A 21,082-nucleotide genomic window follows, 5' to 3' on the forward strand; every position below is an offset into this window, starting at 1 on the left:
CACATACACCCCCCCCACACCCCACAGGTCAATATCCATGATGAACATAGTTGCAAAAGTCCTCAACAAAATATTAGCAAACCAAATTCAACAGCACATTAAAAAAAATCATACACCATAACCAAGTGTGACTTATCCCTAGAATGCATGGATGGTTCAACAGTGCAAATTAATAAGTATATTATATTAATAAAAATAAAGACTAAAAATGATATGATAATTTTGATAGATGCATAAAAACATTTCAGAAAAGTTCAACATCCTTTCCAATAAAAACTCTCAATAAACTGAGTAGAGAAAGAATGTACTCAACATAATAAAGGCTATAGATGAAGAGCCACAGCGAATACTTTTTAAGGGTGAAAAGTTGAAAGCATTTTCTCTAAGATTAGGTAAAAGAAAAGGGTACCCAGTCTTACCACCTATTTTAAACATAATACCAGAAGTTCTAGATAGAACAATTAGTCAACAAAAAATAAAAATAAAAAGCATTCTAATTGGAAAAAAAGAAGTAAAATTCATTTGTTGGCAGATAGCATGTTTTTTTTTTGTTCAAAAAACTTGAAATACTTCACTATAAAAAAGCAACTGGAAGAACTGATAAACAAATTCAGTAAACTGCATGATAAAAATTAGCATATAAAAATGAGTTGTTTTTCATTGCTAACATTATACTCAGTGGGAAAAAGCTGGAAGCATGCCCTTTGAAAACTGGCACAAGACAAGGATGCCTTCTCTCACCACTCCTATTTAACATAGTATTGGAAGTCCTAGCTAGAGTAATTAGACAAGAGCAAGAAATAAAAGGCATCCAAATATGAAGAGAGGAAGTCAAACTATCTCTGTTTGCAGACAACATGATCCTATATCTAGAAAATCCCATAGTGTTGGCCCAAAAGCTCCTTTAACTGATAAACAACTTCAGCAAACTTTCAGGAAGAAAAATCGATGTACAAAAATCACTAGCATTTCTACACACCACCAACAGCCAAGCAGAGAACCAATCAGAAAGGCAATTCCATTCACTATTACCACAAAAAGAATAAAATATCTAGGAATACAGCTAACCAGGAAGGTGAAAGGTCTCTACAATGAGAATTACAAAACACTGCCCAAAGAAATCAGAGATGGCACAAACAGAAAAATATCCCATGCTAATGGATAGGAAGAATCAATATCATTAAAATGGTCATACTTCCCAAAGCAATTTACAGGCTCAGTGCTATTCCTATCTAATTATCAATAGCATTTATCACAGAACTAGAAAAAAAACTATTTTAAAATTCATATAGAACTTAAAAAGAGCTGGAATAGTCAAGGCAATCCTAAGCAGAAAGAACAAAGCTGGAAGCATCATTTTACCTAACTTCAAACTATACCACAGGGCTACAATAAGCAAAACAGTATGGTACTGGTACAAAAACAGGCACATAGACCAATAGAATAGAATAGGGAGCCCAGAAATAAGACCACACACTTAGGACCATCTAATCTTTGACAAAGCTGACAAAAACTAGCAATGGGAAAAAGACTCCCTATTCAATAAATGCTGTTGAGATAATTGGCTAGCCATATGCAGAAGATTGAAGCTGAAACTCTTCCTTACACCATATACACAAATCAACTCAACATGGATTAAAGACTTAAAGGTAAAACCCCAAACTATAAAAACTGTGGAAGATTACCTAGGCAATGCAATTCTGTACTAAAGAACAGGCAAAGATTTCATCACAAAGACAACAAAAGCAATTGCAAGTAAGCAAAATTTGACAAGTGGGATCTAATTAAACTAAAGAGCTTCTGTAGAGCAAAGGAAACTATTAACAGAGTAAATAAACAGTCTACAGAATAGGAGAAAGTATTTGCAAACTATGCATCTGACAAAGGTCTAATATCCAGCACCTACAAGAAACTTAAACAAATTTACAAGAAAAAAACAAAAAATAACCCATTACAATGTGGGCAAAGGACATGAACAGACATTTTTCAAAAGCAGACGTATATGTGGCCAATAAGCATATGAAAAAAGCTCAATATCACTGATCATTAGAGAAATGCAAACCAAAATCTCAGTGAGATACCATCTCACACGAGTCAGAATAGCTATTATTAAAAGTCAAAAAATAACAGACACTGGAGAGGTTGCAGAGAAGAGTGCATTCATACACTGCTAGTGGAAATGTAAATTAGTTCAACCATTGTGGGAAGCAGTATGGTAATTCCTCAAAGAGCTAAAAGCAGAATTTGCATTTGACCCAGCAATGCCATTACTGAGTACATACCCAGAGCAATGCAAATCATTCTACCGTAAAGACATATGTACACGAATGTTCATTGCAGCACTATTCACAATAGCGAAAGCATGGAATCAACCTAAATGTCCATCAATGACAGACTGGATAAACAAAGTGTCGTACATACACACCATAGAATACTATGTAGTAATAAAAAAGAATGAGATCATGTCTTATGCAGGAACATGGATGGAGCTAGAGACCATTATCCTTAGCAAACTAATGCAGGAATGGAAAACCAAATACCACACACTCTCACTTATAAGTGGGAACTAAATGATGAGAACTTATGAACACTAAAAAGGAAACAGCAGACACTGGGGTCTACTTGAAGGAAGAGGGTGGGAGGAGGGAGAGGAGTAGAAAAGATAACTATTAGGTACTAGGTTTAATGCCTGGGTGATGAAATAATCTGTACAACAAATCCTGTGACACAAGTTTACCTATGTAACAAATCTCCACATGTACCCCAGGACCTAAAATAAAAGTTAAGAAAATTTTATATTAACAGTAAACCATCAGAAAAATAAATTAAGAAAATAATTTCAAGTATACAATTGAATTATTATTAATTAAGGTGACCCTATGTACTATTATATATTAGATCCTTTTCATTCTTTCTTATATACATGTACGATGGATCCCAAAAAGTTTAAAATGAAAAATTATAAAAAAAGAAAATAATTCCATTTAAAATAGAGTCAAAATTGAATAAAATACTTTGGAATAAATTTAACCAAGGAAGTGAAAGATCCATACACTGAAAACTATAAAACAGTCATGAAAGAAATCAAAGAAGACACAAAAAATGAAAAAAATATCCTGTGTTCATGGATTGGAAGAATTAATACTGTTCAAGTGTTCATACTCTCCAAAGCAATCTACAGATTCAATGCAATTTCTATCAAAATTCCAGAGCAATTTTTTACAAAATAAGAAACCTAAAATTTGTTGGTACCACAAGAGATACACATAATTAAACCAATTCTGAGGAAGAACAAAGCTGGAGAAATCACACTGCCTGATTTCAAACTATATTACAAAGCACTACGGAAATATTGTGGAACTAACATAAGAACAGACACATAGACGAATGGAACAGAATAAACAGCCCAGAAATAAACCTGTGCATAAACCATCAACTCTTTTTTCACAAAGGTGCTAAGAATACCCAACGAGAAATGGATAACCTCTTCAAAGAATTATTTTGGGAAAATTTAATTTCCACATGAAGAGGATAAAATTGGACCCTTATCTTACACCATACACAAAAGAATCTAATTAAAATGAATCAAGACTTAAAGGTAAGGCCTGACACTGTAAAACTCCCAGAAGAAAACAGAGGAAAAGCTCATGACATTGATTTTGGCAGTGATTTTTGAATTTGATTCAGAAGTCTAGGCAACAAATGCAAAAAACTGGTAGTACGTCAAACTATAAGTTTCTTCATGACAAAGGAAACAATCAACAAAATGAAAAGGAAAACTACAGAATGGGAGACAACATTTAGAAGCAACATATATTTTTTCTTTGAGGAAGAGGGTCTGGCTCTCTCACTCAGGCTTGAGTGCAGTGGTGAGATCACAGCTCACTGCAGCCTTGACCTCCTGGCCTCAAGCCATCCTCCTGCCTGAGCCCCTCAAGTAACTGGGACTACAGGCACCAGCACCACACCGAGCTAATTTTTGTAGTTTTTTGTAGAAATGGGGTTTCATCATTGGCCAGGCTGGACTCAAACTTCTGAGCTCAGGCAATCTGCTCGCCTTGGCCTCCCAAAGTGCTGGAATAACAGGTGTGAGCCACTGCACCCAGCCACAAATAGGGTGAACTGACAGGCCCTTCTGTACATTATGTCATCCACAGACTAGTGATCTCTCTCTCTGCTACTAATTCTGCCTCAAGTATCTTATAAAAGGATTAGTATCCAAAATACATTAGCAACAAAAATAATAGCATAAAAACAAATAACCTGATTTAAAAATAGACAGAGCATTTGAATAGACATTCCTATAAGGAAGACACAGAAATGGCCAAGAAGTATATGAAAAGATGGTCAGCATTGCTAATAAACAGGAAGGGCAAATGAAAAGTATAGTGAGATATCACCTCATGACTTTTAGTATTATTTAAAAAAAAATCAAAGCAAAACAATTGTTGGTAAGTATGGGGAGAAAATGGATCCCCCGTACATAATTCGTGGGAATGTAAAATGGTACAGCCATTATGGAAAACAGTATGGAGGTCTGAACATTCAAACCATTACTACTCTATGATCAAAGATTCCCACTTCTGACTATATATCCAAAAGTAATTAAATCATATTTGTTGCAGCATTGTTCATAATAGCCAAAATATTGGAAACAACTTAAGGGTTGTTTAACAGCAGATGAATGGATAAAGAAAATGTCTATAAAATAGAATATTATTTATCCTTAAAAGGGAAGGACATTCTGTCATTTTCAATGACATAGATCAACCTGGAGGACATTATGCTATGTGGAATAAGCCAGACACGGAAATGCTGCCTAATTTTGCTTAAATTGGAAGCTAGAAAGAGTCTAACTCAGTAATAGAGCGTAGAATGGTGTTTGCCAAGAGTTTGGGGTGGCTGTGGGAGAAAATGGAAAATATTTGTCAACAGATACAAATTTTCATTTTTAAGATGAATAATTTCTGAGGTTCCAATGTAATAGCATGGTGACTACAGTTAATACAAATGTATACTTGAAATTTGCTACTGAAGTAGATGTCACATATTCTCACAAAATACACACACAGAAGCTAAGTATGCAAGGTGATCGTTATTTTGATATGTTAATTAGCTTGCATGTAGTCATCATTTCACAGGGTACATGTATACCAAATCATTACATTATATACCTTAAATACATCCTAATTGTATTTGCGAACTATATCTCTAAAAAGTTGGAAAAAAGAGAACTATGGGCAAATTATACATAATAACAAACATAAAAAAATTCTTTGAAAACAGTTCTAATACTGCTGGAATATGAACTACAGCCAGTATTTGAGTAGTAGAAATTAGATAAGAGGGCTTTCGGTGTTAAACTAGAACAGGAAGAAACATAAAGTAATGACAGCAAACAGTGAAGCTATAGGATAATAATTCCTCTTCAGTAACAAGAGGCCCCACCACTGCTTTGGACTCCAGGAAGCACTTAGACATTAACAGTTGTAAAGTGTGCCCGGCATGCTAAGAAGAGGGTGAACTGACAGACCCTTCTGTCCATCAAATCATCCACAGCCTGGTTATCTGTGTCTCTGCTAGTAATTGTGCCTCAAGTATCCATAAAATCTAGGGTCAACTGCTAGAAATTTTGCAAGAACAAAGGCCCAGGAGATGCACTTGCATCTTGGTGAGTAGCCAAAGTTAGCTACAGGGAGCTGAAGCAAGAGACTAAAAAAATGAGAAGTCTTAGAAAACTTTCTCCAGTCCTTGAGGATCTGAAGGCCTATATGTGACTGATATTTGGAGAAGAATGGACCTAGTTCTTTCCCCACTCCAACCAACCAAAATCTTTGTTGAAAGGCATATTGTGTATTGTCATTAATTCTGGGAAGGCCAGGACCATTGGTCTTCATGAAGTGTGACTATGAAACATGAAAATCAGACAAGGCAATCTTGCTCTGAGGAGTGCTTCTAAGAGAAAATGAAGACACCTGCCCTATAGGGTGTCTTCTCTATGGAAGACATGGCGCTGTCTAGTCATTCTTGCTGGCACCAAATGGTGATATTCTAAAGAGCTGGTATAATATATTAGAGTTGCTAAATATATAAAGCAGTAGCTGTGTGTCAATTATGCTTTATTTCATCTCTCTCTTATCCATTAGCTATATTAAAACAGCAAGGCATGAATGTCATGATAATAAAAAATCCAGGTAAAAATTCAAAAATCAAGTGGTGGCTGTACATATTATTGTAATTATAAAGGAAAGGACAGTGTATCTTTATTTTATGAAAGCCAATGAAATAAATCAAACTTCTACAAAATTATTTGGTATAAAAACCTAATAATGTGTTTCTTTTTGAAATAAACTTTTAAATTTTAGAATAAATTTGGCTTACAGAAAAATTATAAACATGCTAAAGAGAGTTTCTCACACACCTATTTCTCAGTTTGTTTCCCTTAAAGTATTCGTCCTTCATTAGCATATACACTTGTCAAAACTAAGAAATTGAAATTGATACATCACTATTAACTATTCAGATTTTGCCATTTTATTCAGATTTTATTATCTTTTCCATTAGTATTACTTTATGTTCCAGGATCCAATTCAATATACCATACTCCATGAAGGTATCTTGTCTCTTTAATCTCCTTTGATCTGATATTTCTCAGTCTTGTTCATAACTGTAAGCATTTTTAATGAAGGGAAATAGGATTTACAGAGGTGCAGAACAATTGTTATTTTAAAAATGCTCTTTATCAAGAAAAATTTTTGTTTCCTCATCCTGGTCAATGTGATGTGTTAACAAATAGTGAAATATATTGGCTTATTAATCGCAAGTAAAATTTGTTCATCACAATCTAAAATTCACCAATACAAGGTTTGTAGTGGACAAGAAATTAAAATAAGAACCAAAAGGAAAGGTAGGAACACACTGTGAAGAAACTTAAAGGCAGACTGAGAAACTTGGAGTTCACTCCACATTGGAAACCACTAGATATCTGAGGCACAGAAGTCATTTATATTAATCCTCTTTGCCCGTAGATGTTAGTTGCCTCCGGCCACTCTGAATAGCATTCCTATCTGAATAACCCAGGTGGATCCAGTACTCCCACCTCTTGTACTGATGCAAGAGATTAGAAGCTTCTCCAGATATTGTACTAGCAAAGGGAAATTACAAAAGACTTGTATTATGTAAGCAATACTTTGAAAGATTGGCAGATTACAAACATGGTCTAAAAGAAACAGGATCAAATGAACCAAAGATAAGATAAAGTTCTATATCTAGGTTTATGGGAAAATCAGTTACATAAATGGCGGATGGGGAATACTTAATCTGATAATCAATAATACTTCATTTGAAAAATCTTAGGAGGTTTTGCGATCTAAATTTCAATATGAGCCCTGAAGGTCATATGCTTATTACAAATTCAGTCCAAGTCTAGGGAGGTGCCAATCTCACCATGGTACACAGGACTCAAACTCATTCATGGTTTATTGAAAGAAGAATATGTGCAGAACACTGGCTAAACCCTATTTCATACATTAAATCAGAATTAGAGGTGTTTTAAAGCATTTTATACTAAAAATCTTGGAAAATAAAGAAAAGCACAATGAAGAAATTCAACATCATGTTTTTACTTCCTATTAACTGGAGTTAACCTATAAAGGAAGTTTATATAAGAGCTGTAATAGCAATGCCTAGAGGAGAACTCTCCTCTCCCTGTTTGGAATCCCATTTTGGAAACTTATTCTACAGGGACACTGGATAGCTGAGTTTTGATGAACTTTATATCCAGTCATTTTAAAAATTAATATAACAAGATACTTATATTGTTTAGGCATGAATAAATATGCATATTATATTACAACTTTTAACAAGTATGAACTAGCAAATAATGCATGATATCCTTGGTAGTATCCTTTTGTAAATTTTAAGTAATAGAAAACAATAAAGTTAGATTCCACATCTTGAGCAACAGTTGGATCCCACATCTGGAGATAGAATCTTCATTGTGTTCAGAGTTCTGGTTGTTCGGTGACAGTGGGGAGTTAAATTTCTGAAAATCATACTGAAATACCCTCTAACCATCTCTCTTTTCAGATGAATAAAGTTATACATAGTATTCACTAAGAAAAAATCATTTAAATAAATATTTTGATAGAAATGCTTTGCCACAGAATGCAATTTACAGGAGAAAGCAGTCCAGCATAGCTACAGTCAACATTTTAGTCAAATTACTTCTAGTGTTGTTTAAACAAGCAAATATGGCTAATGCTTTTGATACTGTTATATAACATATTTTTAAAAATTATGTTAGGAGGCCAGGTGCAGTGGCTCACACCTGTAATCCCAGCACTTTGGGTGGCCGAGGTGGGTGGATCACGAGGTCAGGAGATTGAGACCATCCTGGCTAACATGGTGAAACCCCGTCTCTACTAAAAACACAAAATATTAGCTGGGTGTAGTGGCAGGTGCCTGTAGGCCCAGCTACTCGGGAGGCTGAGGCAGGAGAATGGTGTGAACCCAGTAGGCAGAGCTTGCAGTGAGCCAAGATTGTGCCACTGGACCTCAGCCTGGGTGACAGAGTGAGAGTCCATCTCAAAAAAAAAAAAAAAAAAAATTATGCTAGGAACATTTTTTCTTTCATCATCTCTATTTAGATCACTTTATTTCAATTTCTGCATAGTTTTCCAAGTAACATATGACCTACAATTTGTTTAACTAGTGCCCTGTTTGTGAAAGTTAAGTATATTTCTCTTTTTCTGTATTTATAAGTAAAAGTGTCTATCTGCACAAATCTTTCCGAATTAGAATGGTTGCAACGCTTTTAGGATTTGTAATACATGTTTTCAAAATATTTTTCTGGCAAGGCTGAGCCAATTTGTATCTCTCTGCACACTAGTAAAGTATGAGAGGTTTAGTTCCTGCACCTACCAGCCCCACAAATAGGCATGACACACATGCCTTGCCTACATGGTTCCAAACTACATTCATTCATTATATGTATTCATAGCCATCATACCCTAGATACTGTTCCTGCTCATGGTAATAAAAGGATGTAAAAGAAAATCTGATCCTGTTTCCATGGTGCCTATAGTCTAATTAGGGAAACAGAGTATTGAAGAAACAACAGCTCTCAGTCATTAGTTCAATGTGGACACTGGCCAGTAAATTAGAAAATAAATCTAGAAACCCCTATGGTTCATCATATGATATGTTTCAAACACAAAAGTTCCTAGTTTCTCATCTCTTTGTCTGTAACACACACTAGAATGATCACCTCCTGGGCCTCTGCTACCTAATAGGCTACAGTAAGTGACCTGTGACTGGAAGAGGTATTATCAAGAAGTTTTATGTTGCTTTTCCATAATGAAGCCCGTGATTCCTTAAATGGAACCATGCCTATGCAAATTACAATGGGGCAGACAATAGTGGACCCAGCTCTATCCTGTATTTTATGGCGCTGTGCTGTAGAAATCCAGTTTCTAGTTTGCAACCTATCCTTCTTTCTCCTCTTGGACTAGTTACAAGCAAGTATTCCTAGTACCTTGGTGATGTCTTTGAAATTCTGGCCCCTAATGTAGACCCTAAGAACTCCACTGGACTTCATAGAATATATCGATGCCAAGTTTAGTAATATTTTACTAGACTTTGCACATCCCATCTACACATTTCTGATAGCTTTCTTGGGGTGAGGATCCTGGCACTGGTACAGGTGCAGAGTACAGCATAGGACTCTCTTGACCTCTTGATTGTGCAAACAGTAAATGATGGGGTTGAGCAGTGGTATGATGACTGCATAGAGTACAGAGACTAGCTTGTTGATGTCAAAAGCTGAGAGTGCCTTTGGCCGGGCATAGAGGAAGATACTAGCTGCATAGAAGATTATCACAACAGTGAGATGAGAGACACAGGTGGAAAAGGCCTTATAGCGTCCAGCAGCTGAAGGAATGTGCATCACAGCACCAGTAATGGCCATGTAGGAGGCCCCAGTGACAGAGAGTGGCCCTAGAATAATAAAAATGGCCAGAATGAAATCTGTAAGCTCTGCTGTAGACATGTCAGTGCATGGGAGGTTGAGCAATGGAGACACATCACAAAAAAAGTGGTTGATGATGTTGGGGCCACAGTAAGACAGGTGAGAAATAAGAAAAACTTTGACCATGGAGATGCCAAAACCTCCAGCCCAAGATCCAGCGGCCATCTGCACACACACCTGGCCACTGACAATGACTGGGTAGTGGAGAGGATGGCAGATGGCCACATAGCGATCATAGGCCATAACAGTGAGAAGGACACACTCAGTGCAGCCCAAGCCAAGGAAAAAGTAGAGCTATGTCATGCATCCCTCAAAGGAGATTAGCCGTCCGTGATCCTGTTTGGACCTAACAAAGCCAGCAAGCATCTCAGGAATAGTGACAGTGACGTACCAGATCTCCAGAAAGGACATATTAGCAAGAAAGAAGTACGTGAATTTGTGGAGGGTGGAATGGTTCCTAATTGCCATAATGACGAGTGTGTTCTCAGTCAGCACCAACACATAGGCCAGGAGCAAAAGGGCAAACAATAGTACCTGTAGTGGCACAGGAGCAGGGAAGCCCAGCAACACAAACTCACTCACTCTCCCACTATGGTTCCTCCATTCCATGTCATTGGTCTTTCTTACTGCTCTTCAGGATGTGAGAATAGAGTCTTCAGTAGGCCTCAACAAGAACCCAGTCTCTCTTAGTGGGTTTATACTGGTAGAATGCTATGTATGGAGTTCATATAATTAATCACAGAACTGAGGCCACTGCTCTCTTTTTAAATCTGGAAATGAGCTAAGACAAACATGTAGAAATAAATGGTTTTGTATTGGGGACAAGATAGGAATCTGTTCTGATCTTTGGAGAAGCATGCATTGACAAGCATAAGGTAAAAATGACACCAGTTTGTCCCCAAAGAACACAGATAAAAACCAAAAATGGAAAGGGAGTCTGGGTGGCCTAAAATGAGAGTTTGTCTATGAGTTGGATCATGACTTTGTTTTGAGGAAATAAGTTACACAATGGAGGAATAACAATCACTTATTTGATTTATTGAGTTATTATTATTAGTTCAGACACTGCTCTAAACATTTGCAGTATCAATTCACTTGATCTTCAGAACAATCCTGTGAGCTAGTACTACTAATAGCTACAACTTAATGCCTAAAGAAACTAAAATATAGAATTAAGTGACTAATTCTGGGTTGCAGAAATAGCAAGAAGTGGAACCAGGAAGTCAGGACCTTGGAGCTTCCAAAATATTTAGATGACGTAAAGGAGGGACTGTACAATACATCTTGGATTTACAGCTGGGAGACAGGATCTTTGGGACTCATGTAGAGAAACAGTTCCTTCCTGCCAGATGGAAAGAAAAACAAAAGCAGAACACAAGAAGTTCACAGCACCTGTAGAGTGGAAGTCTATAGAACCCAGTACTTACAAGGAAGACTTGGGATTCACCTGGAAATCAGATTAGGAAATGGATGATGGATGGCAGAAAGACTAAGAATTCCGTCAGTTCTGAACGTTGTACTCAGTATCTTGAAATAAGAATAGAGTACCTTTGTTTAACATTAAGGCCCACATAAAAACATGCATTTACTAGGATATTCTCTTTGTATAACTTTGTATCAAAGATAAAATTTCCCTTTCTCTTTAAAAACTTCAAGCCATTTTTGTGTCTCATGATGAAAAGAAGTTGGCATTTTTACATGGGAGTTGATATGAAGGAAGGGTTATTTTTGCCTTGTGCCCCTGTACAGTTTCAGCATTGGGAGAGAGTGTAGAGTTTCGAAAGGAGAATGGTGTAGAGTCAGCTGAGCATCTGGATGTAATCTTCTCAGATTTCTTAATTTTTAGTCCTAGATCTGTTCCTCTGAAGTTAGCAAGGTTAGAATGTGCTCTCAAATCAAACCAACCTACTAATGATTTTATACCATGTTTCTCTTCCCTTCATGCTCTGCTATCATTACTTGACCATTACTCAGTACTGGAGTCCTTGAAGTTTCTCTTAATATGGTAATGCAATTACAAAACACCTACGTCCCTGGCTTTCATTTCCCATCACTCCCATTCTTACCATTCACACCCACAATTTTACTTATTTCAAAATTTATGGTTGATCAACAATGCTCTAGACCATGGGCTAAGAGTTGTGGTATATAAAGGTTCATGGACACATGCTAAGTCTTCAGGATCTTACAATCTAGTTGTAGGGGCATATCTTATCTTTTCATCCATGAAAGTTTAAGCCACATGTCTATCCCTATACCATACATGTGGATACATAGAAAAGTGGGAACATTAAACCTACACTTGCCATTTATGACCTTAGCCTTGATCCTTTCTCAATACCTGCCTCATAACCCTTCTTTGTGTTTTTGATTCTCTTGGCCTCAGATTTTCATTCATATTTTCTAGCCACTTCAACCTTCATGTTTGATGTTCTGCACACTTGAAAAAAACAGCTTTTCACACATGGACCCCTAACTGATCTTTCTGCTTATAGTTTTACCCTTAAAGGTGAGACCTTAGCTCAAAACTGACCATTTTACTCCCCTCCTTAAAACTCATCCATAGTGCCCCTTTGTGTACACAATAAAGTTTCAAATTATTTAGCCTACAGGTACAAGGCCTATAGGCACTTCTTGATTTTGCCACTGCTTTCACCTAAACCTTATTTCTTACCACAGTCTACAGTGTACTTTATACCCTGCAGCTCTCATCACACACCACGTGTATCACCTCATAGCTTTCCTCATGCGGCAATCTCCCTGAGTATGGCTAACTCCTATTTAACCTTCAAGTCTTGGCTCATGGGGTATCTCCCCATAGAGACATTAGTTACCCTGGTTTCTTCCTTTTCCCTTCACAGGTTTGGTGAGATTCCTCTGGTTAGAGCTCCCATTAGAGTCCATGAAAGCCTATATATCATTTTGCTTGCTGTATCACTGCTGTTGTTGCTCAGGTAGATGTAAGAAGGACCTCCGTAGCTGAAGTGGCCCCACATGTCCTTAATGGTGGAGTATGGAGTGGATAGTGGATATAATTCCATGGGTGTCATGGGTACCACAAATATACTATGTCTAGAATAACCTTCCCCAAGCAAGTTATTCCTCTATTACAATAAATGGCATTAGCTTTCATACAGTCTCCTAAGCAAGCCATTTGGAAATTTCCTAGATATTCCGTACCCATCCTCCTCTCCCCCCACACACATCCCACACTTAACTAATCCAATTTCTAGCTAAAATGCCTCTTTAATGATCTCTCATATCAGTCCCTTTTCTTCTGCCCTATTTCTACTGCCTTCCTCCTATTTCCTCACAGCAGGTCCTTGGTATTTCTTGATTTAACTACTTAAATAGGATCTTACTTGGTCTTTTTTCCTCCAGTCTGTATTCTCATCTATATAACTTCCACTTATTATTAGAGTCATATTTCTCTGTAGAAACCGCTGACCACAATGGCATCCGGTTTTTGAGAGCACATACAAAATCCTCCCATAAAGCATCAAATGTATGTCCTTTTAACTGTTATACAACAGTTCAGTCATTGTCCACTATTTACCATTTTCTACACATGTCATGATATTATCTAACTCCGTAACTTTACACATCTCTCTGCCAAAAACACTCACTCCAGGAATTTTTATTTTTTATGTTTTAGTCCTTTAGTTATCACCCCTCCCAAAGTACCCCAATTCCTATGCACTAGATTATTTGCTAGTGTGTCTGTCTTGCCTTCTGACAGTGGTTCCTATTATAAGATCTGCTTTAGTTACTGATTATTAAAGGTGGCTGTATGGATGCTTGAATGCATGGAAAAATGCACAAAGCTGTGATGCGGGCAGAACAGATGAATTCCAGATAGGAGGAATGGAATATAAAGATGGAAGAATGTAAAAGGGATCTGGGTATAAACGGTCAGGAATAGAGAATTTAAGTGGTTAACTGAGAATATGACACAGCTGGAATTATATGCAAGTAAAACATACATTGATTTTAGATCTGCAGGGACTAGATAAAACATGAGGAAGTTAGATTAAATGCAGGAAGATTAGACTTATGTGAATAAGAGGTATAATATTTGGGTAGAATGAACTTGCTATTCAGGAAATAAATCCAATGGGAGACAAGGTGAAGATAACTAGAATATGGAAAGGATAGACTGGACATGGATGTTCAGAAATACTGTAGGGAGAGCAGGTAGATTATGAATAAATAAAGGACCAGCTATGAGAGGAAAAGATAAAGAAAGTGATATTAGTCTAAGTATCAACAGAATTAACCATATGTGGAAAATATTGAGGGATTTGGGATTTGATTAGCTATAGAGAGGAATAAGAAGATGGATATATTAGACATAAGTAAAGAAAACCTGGGATAATTGACCACTTGAAGAAGAATCAGCAGATCCACTCACTTTATTCAGATGTCACTGACTCATCAAGGTCCTCCTGAGATAGCTGGGTTGGTTAGGAGAGGACTTAAAAGATGTTTGGAAAAGAAGGTTGAAGCATCAGGACAAAGAAAGATGATAAAGAGATTCCACTTTCTCTTCCTCCCATAGATAGAGAACACTGCCAAGCTAGGAAAGATCCCTTTATCCTGCACCTCACTCCTTCAGTCCCCATTTTCCCCTCCTCCTTCTGATGCTTTGGGATGGCTCTGAGGCAGAAGCCCAAGAGACCAAAAGAGATACAAGAGGGAAAAAAAGACTGGGGCAGAGGACAGGGAAGGGGAAGGTTTGGAAAGCTCAGGCCATAGGGTTTTATCAGGAAGTTTCATGAAAGAGAGAAAGTCAAGATACCCCTGAACTCATATTTCCCTCTCTTGCCTTCTTGTTCCTTGTCAGTCTCCCCTTTCTATCATGTCATACTCCTGCTCAAAAGAAAGACACGGGCTGATATTCTAATTCAGATATGTAATTTTGGGCAATTTATTTAACCCTTTGGGCCTTACATTCCTAATCTACATAATAGGATTCATATGCCTGACAGGATAGTTGAGAGGAGTAAATGTCATTAATATATGTACAGATCCTGGAGCATGACAGGGGCTCAACAATGCTAGACAGTTCCTTCTTTGTCTCCTGACGCCATATAGTTGACACTCATTAACTCCATGATGTCATACAAGGAGCACTGAGTTGAGAGTTAGGGTTTCTGGGTTTGAGTTCCATGTTTGTATTGGATTTTTTAAAAAAATTTGGGATTTTGTTGTATATGGTTGTTTTCCATATAATGATATCCATTATGAAAATAACATACATCATAGGCATTTTAAGTTTGTGACAAGATTTGACACCCCACTCAATCCACAGTATTCTGTGTCATATTGAGGTCCAGCAAATTATTTACATGGGATTCACAGTCACATTGCTGTGTTCAACTAAGGGATCTTGTGAAAATATTTAAACTCCTTAGGCCTCTGTTTTCTCAGCTGTAAAATGAGAATAATTCTAATGTCTACTTCACAGAGTTGTTGTGAGGATTAAATTAATTAACATATGAATGGAAGTTTCTTAGAACAGCACTGAGAACATAGCATTTCTCAATAAATATTAGCTATTGTTCAATAATATTTGTTGAATCTGAGTCTGTCGGGACAGGAGAAAGAATTATTCATGAGCACATTGGAGACATAAGAGAAAGATCTTGAGATTCTGAGTTTAAGAAGGATTTTTATAAGTAATTGGGAGGAAACATTTCCAAAAATTTAAATAATCAGAACAAACCGAGTGTGATTGGGCAGTTGTTATCTGTATCAGTGTGCTGCTCATAAGTCTCACAGATCCCATGTTAAGAATGAAACTTAGCGCTCCTGAAATAGAAAAGACACTCAGGAAATCATGGGGAATTGACCAAGCCAGAAGAAAACAATAAAATGAATTTGCAGCAGCAAGGAAGAGTACAGTATAAAAGACTATCTGAAAACACTCTTAAAATAAAAGCCTACTTTAGAGTAAAATCATATGCCATAGACAGTATAATAAACTCTATTTTGAATAAGAACATGTGTGTATGTGTGTGTATGTATGTGTGCACACACACATACACACGCATATAGTATAATTAACATTCTGTATTGTTAGTTGAAAAACCTTTAAAGCTAGCAATTGGTTGAATTAGTGTTGTCTTGGTTGCCAGGGTAGTGCTGTCTAAATGAGGCATATTTTCAATTGTTTAGATTTTGCTTTTCTTTTTGTTTGACACAGAGTTTCACTCTTTTCGCCCAGGCTGGAGTGCAATGCCATGATCTCAGGTCACTGCAAACTTTGCTCCCAGGTCAAGCAATTCTCCTGCCTCAGACTCCCAAGTAGCTGGGATTACAGGCATGCGCCACCATGCCTGGCTAATTTTTTATTTTTAGTGGAGACAGGGTTTCACCATGTTGGCTAGTCAGGCTGGTCTCAAACCTAGGAGTCTTCAACCTCAGGTGATCTTCCCACCTAGGCCTCCTAGAGTCCTGGGATTACAGGTGTGAGCCACCCAGCCCAGCCCAAATTCTTTAGATTTATTGAAGTTGATGTCAGTTTGCTTTTAGCTATTACCAGTTGATAGACCACATCAATAGGTCAAAATAAAATAAACCATATTCATTTCAATATATGCATTGTTTAATCCACTTGATAAACCTGACACCCATGAGGATAAAGGGGATACATTCTTAAATAAATAACAGGTCCACGTTTCTTTATCTACAACAAATTGGCTTTTTCAGATTTTAAAAAGCAATATGCAGCATATACCATACATTTCCCCAAATCCCCAAAGAGTTCTGAAGCACCATCTTATGATCTAACATATGAATATGTCTACAGTATAATATGTGACTATTTATACAATGTGAAATAAGTAAAGACCACAAACAATCTCATATCAGTTCACCACAGGTTTTATACATTCAGGTCCCAAACTTAGGAACAAACGTTCAGTTTTTAAAACTGCTTGGATTTTGGCACTACAGATAAGGGCTGGTGGAATATTTACCTATTTAAAGCAAATGTATGTACCAAATGGGGAAGTAGTAGATGTGTTCTCATTAAAACAGAAGATGGCAAGAACATTTTTTAATCTCCATTATTTTATGTTGCTTTGGAAATTTTTGTCGATACAACATGAAATAAAAAATATAAATATTGAAAAGATAGATGCAACAATATTAGTTGAATATTTTATGAATATGCTCATGGAAAATATGAGGACTAAGCTAAAAACTATTATATGGTTGTTAAATAATACAGAAATATTCCATGTGTGCTTTTCTCAGTTTCTCAAAATGATAATGTGTTACAAAATTATTGTACACTATCGCACACTGTATATCCACACAAATACAGTCAGGATACAGAGGGTCCTCATTTCTTTCTTTAACTCCTGGCAACCACTAACCTGTTTTTCATTTTTACAATTGTCATTTTAGGAATGCAATATAATGAAATCATATGTTATCTTTTGAAATTGACTTTTTTCACTCAGTATAATTCTCTAGAGATTTATCCAGGTCATTGTGTACATCAATCATTTATTTTTTTAATTGCTGAGTAGTATTGCATGCTATGGACGTAGCTCAGTTTTGTTTAAACATGCACCAGTTGAAGGACATATGGGTTGTTTTCAGCATGGGGCTATTATGAATAAGGTTACTACAGATATTTGTGTACAGTTTTCATGTGAACATAAGTTTTCATTTCTCTGAGGAACATGCACAGAATGCAATTGCTGACTCATATGTCGATTGAATGTTCAGGTTTTAAAGAAACTTCCAAACTACTTTCCAGACTGGTGGTTCCATTTTAAATTACTACCAGAAATGTGTGAGTGATACAGATTCTCTGCATGCTTGCCATCATTAAGTATTGTCGCTACTTTATATTTTCATGTTTTTAATAGGTGTGTTGTGATCTTATTGTGATTTAATTTGCATTTACCTAGAGGTTAATGAAATTGAACATCTTTTCATGTGCTTATTTGCAACCTATATATCTTCCCGATGAAATGTTTTTCATTTCTTTTGCCTGTTTTCTATTTAGATGATTGTTAATATTGTTTTTTTAAATTATACTTTAAGTTCTGGGATACACGTGCAGAATGTGCAGGTTTGTTACATAGGTATATATGTGCCATGGTGGTTTGCTACACCCATCAACCTGTCATCTACATTAGGTATTTCTCCTAGTGCTATCCCTCCCCTAGGCACCCACCCCAGACAGGCCCCTGTTTATGATGTTCCCCTCCCTGTGTCAATGCGTTCTCATTGTTCAACTCCCATTTATGAGTGAGAGCATGTGGTGTTTGGTTTTCTGTTCCTGTAATAGTTTGCTGAGAATGATGTTTCCAGCTTCATCCATTTCCCTGCAGAGGACATAAACTCATCATTTTTTTATGGTTGCATAGTACTCCATGGTACATATGTGCCACATTTTCATCATCTAGTCTATCACTGATGGGCATTTGGGTTCATTCCATGTCTTTGCTATTGTGAATAGTGCTGCAATAAGCATACGTGTACATGTGTTTTTATAGTAGAATGATTTATAATCCTTTGGGTATATACCTAGTAATGGGACTGCTGGGTCAAATAGTATTTCTGGTTCTAGATCCTTGAGGAATCTCCACACTGTCTTCCATAATGGTTGAACTAATTTACACTCCCATCAACAGTGTAAAAGTGTTTCTATTTCTCCACATCCTCTCCAGCATCTGTTGTTTCCTGACTTTTAAACTGGTGTTTTGAGAGTTCTTTATATACTACAGATCCTATTTCTATACTGTTTGCAAATATATTCTTCCAGTTTCTCTTTTGATCCTCTTTACAGAGTCTTTTACAAACCAAATGTTTTTAATTTCAATGAAGTCCAATTTGTAAAACTTTTATGGATCTTCTTTTCTGTGTGAATTCTAAGAATTATTTGTCTGGCTCTAGATCCCATAGGTTCTTCCGGTTTTTTTTTTTTTTTTTTTTTTTTTTTTTTCCCCTCAGTCAGTCTTATAGTTGCATTTTAACTTAAGTCCATGATCCATCTTGAGTAAATGTTTGTGTAAGATATGAAACTTGGATCAAGGCTTATCTATGGATGCTCCAAATCCAGAGATGCCCAAATGCTTCAGCACCGTTTGTGGAAAAGGTGTTCTTTCCTTAATTTAATTGCTTTTGGACATTTTTCAAAAATCAGTGAGCATATGTTTATGAGTCTATTTTTAGATTAGTTATTCTGTTTTATTGATTTATGTGCCTATGCCATCCTAAATAACACATAATCTTATAGTTCTATAATAAATAATATTGTAGCACTATAACAAATAAATAGTCTACAATGTTGAAATTTGGTGGACTGATTCCCCTTACTTTTTATTCTTTTGAAGTTTATTTTAGTTGTTCTAGTTTATTTGCTTTTCATATGGATTTTAGAATAATCTTGTCAATACTGACAAAAAAAACTTGCTCTGGTTTTGAGAGAAATTGAACTAAATTTGTATGTCAGTTTGGAGAGAGCTGACATCATTCCTTTATTAAGTATTCCATTCCATGAACATAGTACATTTCTCAATTTATTTAGATCTTCTTTGATTTCCTTTATCAGCATTGTGTAGTTTTAAGCATACAAGTTTTGTAATGTGTTGTTATGTTTATATCACCTATTTCTTTTTTGAGTAATTTCAAATGGTATTGTGTTATTAATTTAAGTGTGTACATATTCACTTTAGAATACTTAACTATTGTATGTTTGTCATGTATCCTATGACCTTGCTGAAGTTATTTTTAATTCTCAGCTTTTTGTTGTGGATTCCTTTGATTTCCTACATAGACAACAATGTTATATGCTTTAAGGACAGGCTTTTTATCCTATTCTTTTTCTTTCTTTCTTTTTTCTTTTTTTTGAGACAGAGTCTTGCTCTGTCACCCAGGCTAGAGTACAGTGGCATGATCTCGGCTCACTGCAACCTCCACCTCCCTGGTTCAAGCAATTCTCTTGCCTCAGCCTCCCAAGTAGCTGGGACTACAGGCACATGCCACAATGCCCAGCTAATTGTTTTGTATTTTTAGTACAGACAGGGTTTCACCATGTTGGCCAGGTTGGTCTCGAACTCTTGACCTCAGGTGATCCACCTGCCTCGGCCTTCCAGAGTGCTAGAATTACAGGCTTGAGCCACCACGCCCAGCAATTTTTCTTCTATTCTGAGCTTTATGCCTTTAGTTCCATTTCCTTGCTTTATTTCATGAACTAGAACTTACAGCAACTGTGTTGAAGAGGAGGAGTGAGTGGGCCTTCTTACCTTATTCCCTACCTATGGGGAAGGCATTAAGTGTTTCACCATTAGGTATGATGTCGGTCACAGTTTTTTGAATTTTATTTGATTTCTAACTGACAAATAAAAATTACATAAATGTATGGCGTACTGCATGATATTTGGATATATGTGTACCTTGTGCAATAATTAAATCAATTATGTTAATTCAGCATATTTATTACCTCACATGCTTATAATTTTTTTGTGGTGAGAACACTTAAAATATAGTTTCTTAGCAATTTTTAAGGATGCATTACATTACTATTAACCATAATCATTTTGCTATACAATACTCCGGAATTTATTCCTTTTTTTAAATAAAACTTTGTACCTATTGACCAGCATCTCCATGTTCTCTCCCATCCTTCCTCCTTCATTTCCTGATAACCACCATTTTACTCTCTACTGCTATGAGTTCAACTTTTTCAGATTTCACATACAGTAAGATCATGCAGTATTTGTCTTTCTGTGCCTGGCTTTTTTCACTTAACATGATGTCTTCTAGATTCATCCATGTTACCACTAAAGAAATGATTTCCCTCTTTTATAAGGTTTAATAGTTGGAAGAATAATCATTAGTGATCTATGGCACAGAATAGTGACTACAATAAATAATGCACTGTATATTTCAAAATTGCAATTTTAAATGTTTTCACCACGAAAAATGATAAGTATTGTGAGGTGACAGATTTGTTACCTGATTTAATCATTACACATTGTAAACGTATATCAAAACAGCAGTTTTAAAGCTCAAAATTTGTTATTTGTTGGA

At 36.3% G+C, this 21,082-nt stretch overlaps 1 protein-coding gene across 1 annotated transcript; it reads right to left on the reverse strand.

The window, feature by feature from the left end:
• Positions 1-8,619: 8,619 nt before the first annotated feature.
• LOC101002303 (olfactory receptor 6A2) lies at positions 8,620-16,245 on the reverse strand. The gene is given in 1 exon segment (XM_021926147.2): positions 8,620-16,245. A coding segment is annotated over 1 exon segment (984 nt). The 5' UTR covers positions 10,637-16,245; the 3' UTR covers positions 8,620-9,652.
• Between the last annotated feature and the right edge of the window lie 4,837 nt (positions 16,246-21,082).

This window comes from Papio anubis, chromosome 12, assembly GCF_008728515.1.
Source record: "Papio anubis isolate 15944 chromosome 12, Panubis1.0, whole genome shotgun sequence".
In the NCBI taxonomy this organism is placed as follows: domain Eukaryota; kingdom Metazoa; phylum Chordata; class Mammalia; order Primates; family Cercopithecidae; genus Papio; species Papio anubis.